The sequence below is a fragment of the Desmodus rotundus genome, chromosome 1, assembly GCF_022682495.2.
Source record: "Desmodus rotundus isolate HL8 chromosome 1, HLdesRot8A.1, whole genome shotgun sequence".
Lineage (NCBI taxonomy): Eukaryota > Metazoa > Chordata > Mammalia > Chiroptera > Phyllostomidae > Desmodus > Desmodus rotundus.
The window spans coordinates 163,780,033-163,796,563 of NC_071387.1; the positions used below are offsets into that span (position 1 = coordinate 163,780,033).

Consider the following 16,531-nt stretch of genomic DNA (forward strand, 5'->3'; position numbering starts at 1 on the left):
GGCACTGACCTCTTTTCCCTTAGACTGCCAAAATAAAAAAATGGCAACAGTCAACAGAGCTGTGCAGTGTGAATGAATCAAATGTATGCCCATTTTTTGTCATATCAGCAAAGAAAAGTATTATTTGGGGTGCTCCACAATTTTATTAATTAGTTTATGTGCGCTAAGGGATGAAAAGTGTTGAAAATCACTGCTGAACCATATGAATTGCTAATTCAGCTGTTTTAACTTAAAGAATTGATGGATTCTTATGATTCATCCTAGTCAGAAGCCATACCTGAGTCTTTGATCTCACCATTTCATGTCTACCAAGGCTCTAGGAAAAGGGACGAGAGAGCATGTTCTCCCATTATAAGTTCATTTCCTGCTCCCCTAGTTAATGTCCTGAAATGTGACTAATCCTGATCAGTAGTTTTGTGGGGAAGTTAAATGATAGAAATCCAGTTTGAACTACCTTAAGCAAAAAAGGCAAGGTGCCGGGGGAGCTGCTGGAAGGAATGCTAGATAGAGTATTTCACAGAAAACCAAGCTTCAGAAAGGGTAGGAATATGTCCACTTCAAGAACCTTCCATATACAAACGAAAGATAACAGCAGAACTCTTTCTCTTCTGTGCTTTTCTTTGAAAGTTGCTTTATTTTTAATTGGATAATATGGCAGGACTATGGCCACAGACATTAGAGTTTTAAATCTCAGAATTTTAGCCACTTGAAAGAGACTGGCTCAATTACACAGGTCTCAAACCCTTACATCCTCAGAGAGGCACTCACTGGGCCTTGTCCGTCTCTGAACAAAGTAATCACGGCCAAGTCATGAGGTGGTGTGAGAACATGCCAGCTTTTCCAAGAAGTGGAAGTGGGGGGTTCCTGGAAGATGGTAGGGTGTGCAGAGCAAACGGCCCCACGCGTAGCCGCTGTGCGGGGAAGCAGTGGGGAGAAAGCTGTCTCAGAAGGCCAGCACCTAGTCTTGAACCAGATAAAAGCCACCCTGAAACATTGTCTTCTTATTCCTCAGTGTCTGACAACTTACTCGACAACTTATTGTCAGCTGTCAGGACATACAGTGATACTTTAGAAACCCATAGAAACAATTAACCCAGTCAAAACATGGAATTTCGTAAAGGAAAGTCAAAAGGAAAAAGTGATTTCTACCATGTAAACTGGTCTCTTTAGCAAAGGCACTAGCTCATATGGTGCCATTGTATAGATTCCAGAAAGGCCACCCTTGAATGTAAGCTGGAATTTAAGCTCATGTCCACCCCCTCCTTCAGGTGCCACTGCATAACTCTATCTGATAGTCCTACTAAGTGCTAATTTAGCTGTTTGGAGTAAGTGGATCTGGGAATTGTTGAGTGAATGAAAAAGGGTTGGGGGAGGTACTGAGAACTGTGAAGGTATGAGATACCTACTTGCAAGATAACGTCACGCCGAGCCAGTTTCATGGATACCTGTAGAAGACACAGGCAAAGAACAGTTGATTGCTCACAGCAGTGTAGTAGCCTGCTACAGCAGAACAACATCATTGGCAGCGCTTCTCTACGTTCCAGTTCCCACAAGGTGACACCATGACGGCCAGCCGGTGGTGACTGCACGTGCTGTGTGCTGCTTCACGCACGCAGAGGGACCGGAGTGTAGAAGATACCCGTCTGCGATAAGAGGCTGTTAGCAAACCCGTCTAACTTATGCCCCCAGAGGGAGGCATTTACCTGTTTCCAAAGGCTGTTCACTGTACAAACATCCTTGAAAAAATTGTCAGGAACAAAGTCATTAATGCCTTTGCTCAGAAATCATGCAGAAGCATAAGAGACCTGTGGAGAATCGTTCCCCAAACATAGGGGAAGGGGAGAGGAGAAAGAAGTGTACTTTTTCTCTAAAGGTCCAGATAGTAACTATATTACGCTTAGCAGTTACACGGCTGTACCATTGGAGAGCAACCATCGACAATACATAAATGAGTAAGTGCGGCTGTGTTCCAGCAGAACTCCATGAAACAGGCAGCAGGCCTTATTTGGCTTGTGAACTATATTTGCTGACCCCTGCCCAATGTGATCTGTTTTGTTCAAACTTGTTAAATACCAGCGGTTTTTTCTTAAAGCCTCATTTTCACAGCCCAGATCTAGGTCATTCTGTAATTAACTTACTTTTTTCTTTACATTTAAGAAAATTATTGATATTTATAAAATGCGAAGTTGGAAAATCAGTGTTCAGCATCTTAGAACATAAGCATCTACAGATCATATATATGTTTCTGGAATATAAGTATCTAATCAGTTGAACTTGGTTGAGTGTGGAAGAGGGAGTAGAGAGAATCATACTGTGTGTCTTCGCACATCTTTTTAACTATTACAATACAGGTACAGAATTTTGAGACAAGGTAGGAAAAAAACATATTTAGGCCATGTGTTCCAAGGTTAGATTGAGAGAGAGAATCAGTAAACCTATCCAGATGGTGTGGTGTACCTTCTCAGTGCCTTTGGTGGTATTTGGATTGCAAATTCCTGGCTGCTTGCAAAGCACACCCCCGCTTTGGTCCTGCTTTTCTCATTCTACTCTACACTTGCCTCTCTCCAGCTTTCAACTTTACTTCCCCGTAATATCTGTAGCCCAGATATTCCTTTTTCCTTTTGACTTTCCTTTATGAAATTCCATGTTTTGACTGGGTTAATTGTTTCTATGGGTTTCTAAAGTATCACTATGTGTCCTGAGTTTCATGAGGGGTTTTTTTTCCACTTTTTTACTATTTTTATTTTTCAATTAGTTAGCATACAATATTATACTAATTTCAGGTGCGCGACAGAGTGATTAGACCCTTACATAATTCACAAAATGTAATGCCTGTCTAGCAACATACGTAATTATTACAATATTATTGACTGTATTCCCTATGCTGTACTTTACATCCCCATGACTGGCTGCCTCAACACGTATTTAAGGATATAATGAAAACTGTGTCTCTGGAACTTGGATACTGTCTCCAATATGCTTATCATCCAATTTAGAGAATAAACATAAGATTCTGAAAACTGTAATTATCCAGTTAAGGGCTTGTGTTTAAAGTTGATTGTCATAGCCTCAGGGACGTGGGAATTTATGTATATATGCCTGTGTAAACTTACATACACATTCTGTATCTGCTTGCTTATTTATATGATGCCCACCATGTCTTTGAATGAATGTCTACTGCTAAGGAATGCTGTCTTGGGTTGTGCTAATAAACCCCGCCCTCGAATTTGTAAAGGAAATAGAACTTAGTGTGAGCATTGATACAGAAGGGTTTTGAAAATAATTTTTATGCAAGGAAGAGAACCTAAGCTTAGAAGTAAAAGTGCTTTGAAAACTTAAAATGCTAGAATGTTGTTATGATCATCAAAAGGCCAGAGCAGAAGTCATAGGTCAGTTGCCCCATTACTTTACATAGTTGAAATTTAAAATTCTCTAAGTATTTGTTATATTTTAAATTGTTCACCCTTATAAATAGGGCTTTTAGAAAAGAAACACTGTATTTTAATGATGCTTTGAAGACACTTTGTCATTTTGTATATATGACATTTAACTTTTGTATTTTTGTTATGAATTTTAAATTATTAATCAGGTTTTTAATGTAACCAGGTGTGCACTTGGTGGGAAACAACCTTGATTACACTTCTTGAATTGCAAATTGATTATTTTTTAAAAGCTTGCCCATGTCAGGTCAAACCACATGCCATACTTGTACTTGCTTAGAAGGATGACCAAGGCATGATTTTAGAATGTACTGTGTTTCTCAGTTAACATGCTGCCTCTGATGTTACTCAAGATTGAGGGGAGAATTTAATTAAAAGAAGTCCAAAGTTCAATGGAAGGATAAACAGGTAATTAGGCAAGAAAATACTGGGGAAGGGGAAGAATGAGGGACATTTTGTTTTGCCAAATAATGTAATCATGATATGTAGGGCTATAAGAAATAGAACGATGTGGTACTGGATTAACAGTTTAGTTAAGGCCCAGAAATGTCTCCAAGTACATAAATGATTAGAATGTTTGTACTTAAACATCACTGAAGCCGTTTGTTCATTAGAGTCCACATGAGTGAAATCATATGGTATTTGTCTTTCTCTGACTGGCTTATTTCACTTAGCACAATGCTCTCCAGGTCCACCCATGCTGTCACAAAGGTAAAACTTTTTTCTTTTTTATGACCAAGTAGTATTCCATTGTGTATAATGTCCCATAGTTGTTTATCCACTCATCTACTGATGGACACCTGGGCTGCTTCCATATCTTGGCTACTGTAAATAATACTGCAAAGAACATAGGGGTGCTTATACTCTTTCAAATTAATGTTTTGGGTTTCTTTGAATTAATTCCCAGAAGTGGAATCACTGATTCATAAGGCAGATCCATTTTTAATATTTAAGGTTATCTCCATACTGCTTTCCACAGTGCTGCACCAACCTGCATTTCCACCAATAGTACAAAAGGGTTCCCCTTTCTCCACATCCTCATCAGCACTTGTTGTTTGTTGATTTATTGGTGATAGCCATTCTGACCAGTGTGAGGTGACATCTCATTGTGGTTTTAATTTGCATTTATCTGGTGATTAGTGACATTGAGCATCTTTTCATATGTCCATTGGCCATCTATATGTCCTCTTTGGAGAAGTGTCTATTCAGGTCATTTGCCCATCTTTTTAAGTAGATTGTTTGGTTTTTTGGTGTTGAGTTTTATAAGTTCTTTATAAATTTTAGATATTAACCCCTTTTCAGATTTATCGGCAAATATGTTCTCTCCTTCAGTAGATTGTCTTTTTATTTTGTTGATGGTTTCCTTTGCCGTGCAAAAACTTTTTAGTTGATATGGTGCCATTTGTTTATTTTTTCTTGTTTCCCTTGCCTGAGGAGGTATCTCAGAAAAAAATACTGTTACGAACAATGTCTGATTTTGCTGCCCAGGTTTTCTTCTAGGATTTTTATGGTTTGGGGTCTAACATTTAAGTTTTCAATCCATTTCGAATTTATTGTTGTGTATGATGTAAGAAGGTAGCCTAGTTTTATTTTTTCTGCACATATATCTGTCCAATTTTCTGAACACCATTTATTGAATAAACTATCTTTTAGCCCATTGTATGTGCTTGCTTCCTCTGTCGAATATTAATTGACTATAAAAGTGTGAGTTTATATTTCTGGGCTGTCTATGCTGTTCCATTGATCTATGTGTCTGTTTTTATTCCAGTACCATGCTGTTTTCATTAGTATAGTTTGATATTATGTAGTATAATTCCTCAACTTCATTCTCCTTTCTCAATATTGCTGTTGCTATTTGGAGCCTTTTGTGATTCCATACAAATTTTTGAAATATTTGTTCTGTCTAGCTCTGTGAAATACGTCACCGATATCTTCATAGGAATTGTGTTGAATATATAGACTCAACTAACAAGCAAAGACTCACAGAGAGCAGACTCACAGATAGAGAGCAGGCTGATAGCTCTTGGTGGGGGGGGCGGTTAGTGGGTGGAGAGATCGAGCAAAAAGGAAAAAGGACTCACGGACATGGACGACAGTGTGATGATTGCAGACGGGAGGGGGGTATGAGAAGGATAAATGGTAATGGAAGACAATTAAAAGATTTTATTGTAAAAATAAAAGAAGCTCTAGCAAAAGGAAAAGAATCATTAAGGAAAGGCCAACATTAAATCATGTGCAGTCTATGGTTAAATATTTAGAGAAAAATGCTTGAATACGGAGTCAATAAACCTATACCAGTTTCACATGAATTTAAAAAATGGAACCATTTGGAAGAAAATGTAAGTGAAGAATCTTACCTACTCTGAGCTCAGAGTAGGGAAGATCTTTTTAATCATTAAAGCAAAAGAAGAAACCACCTTCAAGTAGATCATAGTCTTCAGTTTAGAGGGAAAGAAATTCAAGGTGAAAAAAGTTCAGGGAATCACAATTGAAAATGAAGATACAAGATGTGTTCATCAGTGGCAGATAAGACTATCATATAGCTCAAAACCCTGAGAAAATCAACTGACAAATCATTAAAACTAGTAAGAAAATTAGCAAGATGCCCAAGTAGAGTGTACCTAGAAAAAACAAAGTTTATAAGCTCTAAAAAATTGAATATATATGAATATATAATTGAATATATTTATACATAAATATGTATGTCTTGCTAGACATATATTTTCAAAATATTTTAATATATGCCTACAGAGTACAGAAAAATTAATACTGTTTTGAAGGTATTTACTTTCCATTTTAATATAATTTCTGACTTAATATTTATTTGTGTGATGTTCTGCTAATGTTTGTTATTGTGGTTTATGTAATACTTTAGGGAAAGCAAGAGTTAATGTCATAAATTTTTACATATTTTTAAGAGAATTACGAATTCTATTTACTGATTTGTCTTTTTCTTTTACATATGCAATAGGTCAGTACTCCTGTCTTTGTACCAATGAAAGCTCATGTGCTGCTTCATCGGATGAGTGGAAAAGGCCTTGCTGCCCACTATTTCTTTTCAAGACAGCCTTGTATTTTTGGTGATAAGATGGTCTCTGTGCAAATAACATTGAACAATACTACAGATCGAAAGATTGAAAATATCCACATAGGAGAAAAAAAACTTCCTATAGGCATGGAAATTCACGTTTTTAATCCGATAGGTAAATATTCTCATTGAAACTTTAACTGTATTTGACAATTAAATGTGTTCATTTAAAAAAGTAAAGTAGAATACATATTATTTTATTGACTATTAACATAGTTTATATTTGTTTTCCCTTTTTAAACTGAATTTATTGTACACAATAAAAACATACTTTTTTGCCCTTAGGAATCACATTCCAGCAAGGGTAATACCAATAATCATGAAAGGATGGGGCTGAAGAATCAAAATTGCCTCCTGTTTTACCTGTCTGTGTCCCCCTTCCCACTACCTTTCTGCGTCAGTTCCATTCCTGCATGATTTTAGTTTGTCTTTTTGCAGAGAGCACCTGCCATTTCTCCCCGTCCCTGTTTCCTTTCATATTCCATAAGTTGAAAAGTGAAGGGAGTGACAAATGAAAGGATATGTACTATTCTGTCTTCCTTTCCACACATACCAGGAATTTCCTTTTTCTTGGAGTAAAACACAAGATTCAGCAGTATTGGGTCTTTATTCCCACGTGCATCACAGCCAGTGGGTGCTGAGCAGGCTGCCCTCAGATGCAGCGTGTGCTTTCCAGGTACCCCAGTGCCCGTTAGGTGATATCGTCTCACCAATGTCATCCCCTTCCACCGCTGAAGTATTGTACCAAAACTGTACCTTTTAAAAATTGTGTAATAACTGTGTGTCTTACTTTGAGTTTAAAACAGGGTGATAATTAGAATGTCTGTCTCTATTTCTGTTTTGTGTAAGTGGAGACAGCCCTAAAGTTTTGTTGGGAGAAGCTTCAGGCAAATCTCAATTAAAAGTAATACAAAGCCCTAGCCCGGTGGTTCATTTGGTTGGAGCATCGTCCTGTAACTGAGAGGCTGTGGGTTTGATTCCCAGTCAGTGCACATATGTAGGTGGTAGGTTCTGTTCCTGGTCCAAGTGTGTACAGTCCCTGGTCCAGGCAGATATGGGAGACAACCAATCAATGTTTCTCTCTCACATTGCTGTTTCTCTCACTTCCTTTCTCTCTTCCTTCCTCTCTCTCTCAAAGCAATGAAAAAAAAATATCTTTGGTTGAGGATTTTTTAAAAAGTTATATAAGATTTCTGTCGCTGAATCTCTGAAGTATTATAATCAGAAAGTTCCAAATAGTTCCTTTTTATAATACTTAAGTTGAGCAAAGGCTTTGACCAGGACTGTGCCTTCTTTATTCGTTATTTCACATAGCTGTTCTATTTTTCTTCACTTGGGCTCTTTGACATTGTTGAGTCCTCTTGTACAAATGTAGTTTTCATGAGTCATTCAGTACAGCAATTATTCTTTATGTTATATTTTTACTAATATATTGAATATGCTAGATTTTTATAAGTAACCAAAGTAGAGATAAAATAAGGTGATTTCAGAACCCACTTATTACCCTTTATTTAAAAAATAATTTGGTAATTAAAACACCATTTAAAGAATACAGAGCATCCTGATATTTATTTACTTTGTAAAGTTAATATATAAATTATTAACATAATAATACATTTCAAATTATTTTGTGACTATAGCAATTTGTGTTCTTTGCTTAAAAGTCATCCTTTTTTACTTAGTTAAAAAATTAAGAAGTGCCAAGCAGCTGATACATGAATTGACTGAAGGTTGAAAATGTTATCCAAAGGTTAAAACAGTAGAATAGTATTAACATTTGTTTGAGCTGGCATAATGAGTCAATGACCTGAACTTTTGCTGACCTGTATAGAATAGAAGAAATAAATAATAATAAATTTCATAGTGTGACCCTAACACAGAAATAAATTATGAATTTATTCCATTGTCTCAGTTCTAGTAGTAAGCTTTTGGTTTTTTAGGCAAAATTTTAGGACTATAATGTTTCATTCATTTCATTGCCATTTATTCACTATCCTCAACATACAGAGTTCTTTCCCATGTAGTAGATATTTGTATATAACACCACCTGGTCTCTTTCATCAATAAATTACAGTAGAGTTACAGAGTATGATGTATGTTAATTATTCCTCCAAAAACATCTAAAAACTGCAACATAGAACAAATACCGTATTTTCATTTTTTTTGAAGTAAGGGAGGTAAGATCATTGTTTTATTTAATAAGCACATATGTGTATGTTAATTAGTTTGGCAGATTTCTTATTGGTCACCAATCTTTTTGTCTATAATATTTGACGACTTCCTGCATTTACTGTGAAACTGAATTCCTTGCAAGAATGTTAGAAATAACAAGACATTTTCCCCAAAGAGACCAATATGTAAGAGATGTAAAACATACACATACACACACAGAAAGAGAGAATAACCTTAGGCTGTTCAGTAACTTTATGTTAACAGTTGACAAGTTTGAGTTCAGCTAAGATTACACCAGAGACTGTACGACTGTCACATCAAAGTAGATGGCCCCCTGTGGGACTGCGTTTTCCGTCTTTAACAGGGTGGTGCAGTGGAGCCAGTTTTTTCAGCCATTTCTGTGTAGCCCTCTCATGTATATGCAGTGATCCAGAGAAGTATCCACATAAAGACACCTGATTGAGCAAACTTCCCCAATGTAGTAGGCTTCAAATATTATAAAAGTTCACTATATGAATACTTTTATGCTGATTACTTTGTTCTTGAAGTATTCATATAACAACACATACCACTGATCATAAGCTGCCCTTCAGGATTAGATGGCACTAAACTCACATTTAATTATCTCAACACTGAACACAATACTAAACTATGTCAAAGAGTGCTGTCAACGAGGCACCTTGTGAGCTGTCACTTGGTCAAATGAAATACAAGGGTGCGTGATGTGGAGAGGTCTAAATCATGAGTGCCATCATGTTACGGAGGTGACAGCATTTGCTGCCAATGTGGTGCTCACCTGCCACCCAGACCAGACCCTGTTATAGCAGGGCACAGAAGACAGCGTGAAGGACTCACTAAAGAATAGTCTGAACAATGTGACTAACAGAGCTGTGAGCTAACTGATGAGGTGTAGATTTTGGGAAAATGTAAAAAAGAAAAAGTATCATTGTAGTTATTTATTCTACAATAACACATTTGCCAAAGATTTTGGCAGCAAGTCTTCTGGTATTTGAATAAATGTTAAGTTTATGAACAAAAGAATTTCAAACTGGAAAATTCAACTTACATAACACTAAACCAATAACATTTATTTTTTTTAATTTTTACTGTTATTCAATTACAGTTGTCTGCATTTTCTCCCCATCCCTCCACCCAAAAAATCAGCTTCTAACAGGTACCCTCTTATAATGCCTAGTCTTCATTGAGTCGGTAAAACATAAAACACTTCTTAATATAATAAGCTTGAATTATTCTTTTGCCCCGTCTATACCACCTTCTCTGTCATGGTTAACATTTAGTGGAAATCATACTTATAAACAAGCCCTAGGATTGTCACAGCCTACTGGATTTGTGTGTTTGCTAAGATATACTACATATATCTAATAAGATACACAGAATTGATAAAGCTAAATATAAAGCTATTGTACAGCGTGACTACACTTACACTGAAGACTTAGCTGTGTGGATATCAGAAGGAGGTGGTTTCTATTTAAATATATAATATGTGCATAAATGTGTATACTAAGAAGTACATATGTAAGATCTCCCATTCTTCTTCTAACATAGTCAGACTTTGGAATCCCATACAGAATAAAAATTTGTCGTTGTCTTAAGTTTTTATCATTGTGAACTGTAAAACATCAGTGTTGCATATATATTATACAGTTATTTCCCATACTTGGTTAGTTGATAGATAAAGCTTTATAAAGGACACATGGACAAAGCCAAAGTGGGGTAGGATCGAGGGTAGGAGGTGGTGATGGCTGGGGTGGGAGGTGAAAAATGGAGACAACTGTACTTGAACAACAGTAAAAAAAAGAATTAAAAAATAAAAATTAACAAATCTATAAAATGTCATTTTATTTGTTTTTTTCAAGATAATCTGTTACTAAATTTTCTTTCAGTAATTTTTAAAATAATACAATTGGACTTACCATTTGATTTTTATAATGCCAGTTATCTTGGTTAATTTCTTAGTATAACAAATTAATTTCTTCCAATTTTACTTTATACTTGCATCTTTAAATTTTTGTATTTTGATTTTTTCCAGTGGAAATTTGGAACATTGTTTAAAATTTTACTTGTCATATCTAGATAAATACTTCATAGTTTTAAATACATATCTCTTAAAAGTACTCACAGCTCCTCACAGCTGTGCCACACAGGACGCAGTCCCCCTCACCTTCCGTGCCTGTAGAGACCCTGTCATAAAGCACGACATTCTCAGGAAGAGGTATATTTCTGAAACAAAACAATGTAATGTGTTCATTGAAATACATGCAGAAGTAAGTTGTGAAAGAAAGCCTTCAGTAGTGAAATGACTTTATAATTTGCTTTAATATTCTTATTTTGAAAGTGCTCTTGTAAGCCATCATTAAATTTGACCATTATAACCAAACTAGAAGCATTACATAAGTTTTCAGTGTTAGGTTTGCCTCTTTTTCACATCCTCTGTGTTTTCATGTCTAAATTATCTAATTTCCTAGAATCTCTTGAGCCTGAGGGATCCATTACCATTTCAATGGGTATTGACTTTTGTGATTCCACTCAGACTGCCAGTTTCCAGTTGTGGTAAGTTCAATTGTTTTTCTGTATTTTGTATTACCTGTGAAGGATAGCAGATCAAAACGAAGCTTTCAACTGCTTTTTGCTTTGAGAGACAAAGCATTTAAACAAATGTGCCTTTCTTTGGCAATGGTTAGACTGCCATGGAATAGTTGTATAAATTGTGTACAGTATGTGTATGTGTAGTATTTGTTATACAGCTAGCCAGACCGTCTGCCATATGTGATTGAAATTCATAGTTTGTTGGTCAGAGTAAGAAGCTACTGATAATTTTTTTTTTTTTACTTCTAACTGCGGTTTTGGAAAATTCAGGAGAAAATTGATGAATATTGAGGAGAAATAAAAAAAACTTTAATATTACTGACTAGCCCAAAGAAAATATCTTTTTAAACATTTTATATGTTATCTTGAGACTCGTAAGTGGAGAATTATTGATTCTGTCAGTACTTAAAACCCATACATTTTCCCCTTTTTACTTTAACTTATTTTACAAACTGATTTTGATAAAATTCAAAAGAACATATTTATTTAGTTGGTAAAGGTTTCATAGGTGAATATTATTCAAAGGAGCTTTTCTTGGGATTGGGTTTTGTCATTATTCATTGTTTTTATATACTGTTTTATACATTTCTAGTGAAATCCAGAAACTATTAACAATTAGTACACAGTTTATATTCATACATATTTAAGAGTTATCTTTGAACTCTTTTCTTTTATATTTTTCTGGTCAAGGTTATCTTTTTATTCTAAAAGAATGGAGATATTTTATTTATCTAAGCTTTAACTAGCTTTAGCAGAATTCATTATGGTAAACACCTCCAAGTTTAGGAAATAGACATTTTAAAATAAGTTTATAGTTAAATATAGTCAACCTTTCTTCTTCATATGCCTTTTCATTTTGTGAGTAGTTCAAGCCTAGTATCGTGCCATTTATTGCTGAGATCCTACAAAGATGAATATAAGCAATGTAGCATAACACATTGATTTTATGCAGATCATCACCTTTATGTTTTGGGAGGTCTGCTATATTAGTGATATATAAAAACTGATTACTTTTCCCAACACTGCCTAGTAATTGTTTATTATTTTTTTATTAGACAACACAGATCAATATTACCGAGCACGAGACTATGAGTCGCATCACTCTGAATAGATGTGCCTCCAACACCAGTGGTGAATTCATTTTCATCATTTCGACAATGTCAGCCCAATGACAAAGCTCCTGTACCGAGTTAGGACAAAATTTAGAACTAAAAGAATTCCTTTTCTCTTACCAAGTTCCCTAAAGAACATTTTATATTTCTATGCAAAGGGGGTTATTGAAAAAGAAACTGTGTTTTCGTTGCATAGATTTCCCCTGCATCCGTTGGACGAGATTTGCACTTTGTCTTTCACAATTAACTAAGTCCTTTTAAAGATAAATGTGTACGTGCTATTTGATTTTTATCTTACATTGGGGAATGTACATGAACAGTGTTTTTCTCTATTTCTCTTAAACTAATTTTAAGAAAATGATGAATGTATTTTACAAAGAAAATAGCCTTTGTTATTTTAAGTGTGTATATTAATATGATTTGCTATTGTGAAGGTATAAATTATTTATTTTAGATTTCATTAAGCACTTAAGCACACTAGATCAAAAGAAATTTTGCATGTGTGTTCCAAAAAGAACACTTTGTCTTGCATCAAATGTAATTGATCCTGAAGCAGTGTAATCACAATTACTCACTTTCTTAATTGGCCTGCCCAAAATCAGAAAATGGAAACCGATCGACAGTGTTTAAATCAATAGCTTCATCGTAGTGCTCGTGGGGGTAGGGAGATAGTGGTAATGGGTGGATCAATTGGTCTTAGATGCCAATCACTGACTGTGCCTTTTGCATAGTAAAGAGTATTTTTTGCTTAGTGACGTGTGCTGTATTAGTCTTGGTTCAATAAAAAGGGGGGGGCAAGAATGGCTGATACTGAATTTTTTCCTTGAAATACATTATATAGATCAGTATATAAAATTATGGGTAATAAGAGCATATTTGATAAGAAGCCTTCAGAAATGATAAGAACATGAACTATACGTCCTTTATGTATACTTCTATTTATTAAAAGAAAAGGAATTAGAGTAAAATGATCCTACTTTAGCTTCCAGATTAATTCTAAATCATTATAGTTATACAAGATAGATAGATAGATAGATAGATAGAACTATTATATAGTTACATGAATACTTGATGTTTAGTGTCTTTTTTTGCTTTGTATTTTAAATGGTCATCATATTAACTCCTTGATTAAATTTATTGAGATTGAAAATGTGTATAGTATACAGAAGTGTATCTCTAAAAATAGATGCATTGCATAAACAGATCTTATCCTTGTTGTCAGCAGATATTAATGTATTAACTAGTATGGCAGTAATACGGCTTGATTCAAATTAAAGGGCTAAGCTCTAGCAGCCACCCTCCTTTTTGCCCAAAATCCATTAAAAAGGCAGAAAATAATTTTTAAAGAGAATGAGGGAGGAAGGGAGGGAGGGAGGGAGGGAGGGAGGGAGGGAGGAAGGGAGGAAGGAAGGAAGGGAGGGAGGGAGGGAGGGAGGGAGGGAGGGAGGGAGGGAGGGAGGGAGGAGCCATTAGCTAGCCAGAAATTGTAAAGAATTATTGACCGTTACAAAGCAAATGAGAGCAGATAAACAATAACAGAAAATAACAACCATAGAGCAAACAGTCATGGGAGAAAATTACTACAATGCTAAGAACAAATCTGGCAGAATATCAAGCACGAAGTGAACAAGTGGAAAGTTAGGGTACGGCAGTCATTGGGGAATTAAAGAACTGCTTTCACCCTGTAGTTTTCCAGTCTAACCCCTAGCAGCAGGCAATATACGCATTTAACTGTGAACCTAAGAATTATACTGTAAAGAAAGTGAATTACTTGCCAGGAAAAACTTTTGGTGGGGATGTGGGAGTGTCAGAGAACAGCAGGATTTGAGTTTGTGGCGAGGAGACAGGGATAGTTAGTGATGAGATGAAACCCAGTCATATCTAATAGAGTAATATTCTCAAACCTTCTACCACTAGGGTGAAGCCAATGTTATGTCTGTTGGTGGAGAGATAAGGCCATTGCCTGCCTGCTCTCCAACTTCAAGTCCATGCAGCCCGTCATCTCACCCACTTAAGAAAACTCCAGTCAGCCCACCAGGAGAGAGGAGACCCATAGCGATAGTACTCACTCACATGCATCAGGCATTTGCAGTGTGCTAGGCACTGTTCTAAACCCATGCATTGTATGTGGTAATTTATTTAATTCTTTATGTAACAATCCTGTGAAATAAGAATTATTATTTCTTTTTTAGAGGTGAGTAAACTGAGGCATAGGAAGATTAAGAAACTTGTCTAAAAATCTCATAGTTAATGGGTAGCACCTGCTGTGTGTGTTAAGTAAGTCTAGTCCTTCATTATAAATATAAATGGACAACTTATAATGACCAGACTTTTGAGCGAAAGCATAAATCAGGAAGGGAAGGCTCAAGGTGGCTGCAAAGACTCATCACTAAAGGAGCAGCCAGTTTGAGAACGAGAAGAGATAAAAATTATAACTAACATATGATTCAAGAAAACACTACATCTGTAAAGCAAGAACATATTCCTTGCTTTGAAAAAGGAACAATAAGAAAAATTTTAAAGTACTCTTGGAGATCTAAAAATGTAATGCCTAAAGAAATTCACTGCATGCACAATAGAATGGACACGGCAACTAAATACTGATTTATTGTTGCAAAAGAGGGAGTCAATGAAATCAGCTGGAATAGAGAGTAAAAATACAGGGTGGAAAATATGGAAGAAAAGTTAAAAGAATCAATTCATCTAGTAGGAGGTCTAGAAGAAATGAAGAGACAATAGAAGGAAGAAATAATTAAAGAAATAAATTATAGAAGTAAATTTCCTAAGCAAAAGTAATGCACAAGCCTTCAGCTTAAAAGGACATATCAAAGGCCAAACAGGGTGAATGTGAATGACTGTCAATAAGATGACATCCTGCCCTGACTGGTGTGGCTCAGTTCACTGGGCGCCATCCACACGGCAAAGGGTCCCACAAGGCAGAGGGTTGTTGGTTCAGTTCGCAGTCAGGGCACATGCAGGAGGCAACAGATCAATGTTTCTCTCTCATAGATGTTTCTCCCCCTCCTTTTCTCCCTCCCTTCACCTCTTTCTAAAAATAAATAAATAAAATCTTTAAAAAAAAAAACCCTCAATGCCCATCAGTGAGCTACAATTGTTTAAAACAAAATAAGATGAAATGTTTCATAAGGAGAAAACCACTCTAGTATCTTCCAGAATGGAGAAAAAAAGCAGCTTACCTAAAAATGAACAAGAATGTAAATGGAATCAGATATCTCATCAATTCTGTGGACCAGAAGGCAAAAGACATGACCTTTCAATTTTTGAGGAAATCAAGTTAACATTTTTCATACAAAGGTTCCATCAATTTACCACCCACAGACCGATTCTTAAAATGATTACTCAAAGATATACTGTAATAGATTTTTTTAACCTGAGACCAAGAAAAACTTAAAATTTAATAAAAAGTAGTGGACAGAATTCTACCTGTAAGATCTATCAATGTGTAAAAATAATTCTTCACAGTTAATGAAAAAATAAATTTGCCTAATAAACTGAAACCAAAATCCCAACATGGACAAGTGGGAGATGTTCTTGTCATTCTTGGCAAGAGGACTGACTGAGGGTAAAAAAAGTTTAGGGTTTAAAATGTTAAAACCAGCCACTAAAATAATGCAGATACGATGTATTATAATCTCCAAACAACTAGAGACAAGAAGAAAAGGAGTGATTAAAACTTGTTCAGTTTAACCAAAGCTGGTGTGGCTCAGTGGGTTGAGTGCCGGCCTGCGGTCCCAACAGTCATCGGTTCGATTCCCAGTCACAGCACATGCCTGGATCTCAGGCCAGGTCCCCAGTTGGGGGAGGGTGTGAGAGACAACCAATTGATGTATCTCTTACACATAGATGTTTCTCTTCCTCTCTTTCTCCCTCCCTTCCTCTCTCTAAAAATAAAGTAAAATCTTAAAAAAAAAACCAAAAAACAAAATTTGATCAGCTTGAAAAAGGAGGAGAAGAAAACACGATAAATAGAAAACAAAATAAGTTGGCTGGAAGGGGCACACATAGGTAGTTATTATGATTCATGTCAGGAGGTTAAATTCTACTTATATAAACATGTAACAAACAAAACTCAGCATATGCTATTTATAAGA

At 35.8% G+C, this 16,531-nt stretch overlaps 1 protein-coding gene across 1 annotated transcript in view; it reads left to right on the forward strand.

The window, feature by feature from the left end:
- The window catches only part of AP3B1 (adaptor related protein complex 3 subunit beta 1), a 243,083-nt gene that overhangs the window by 201,298 nt on the left and 25,254 nt on the right, over positions 1–16,531 (forward strand). Inside the window, exons 23-24 of the mRNA XM_024563519.3 lie at positions 6,412–6,643; positions 11,187–11,271. Of these exons, the coding sequence (XP_024419287.2) occupies positions 6,412–6,643; positions 11,187–11,271 (317 nt within the window). The remainder of the gene's footprint in view (positions 1–6,411; positions 6,644–11,186; positions 11,272–16,531) is intronic.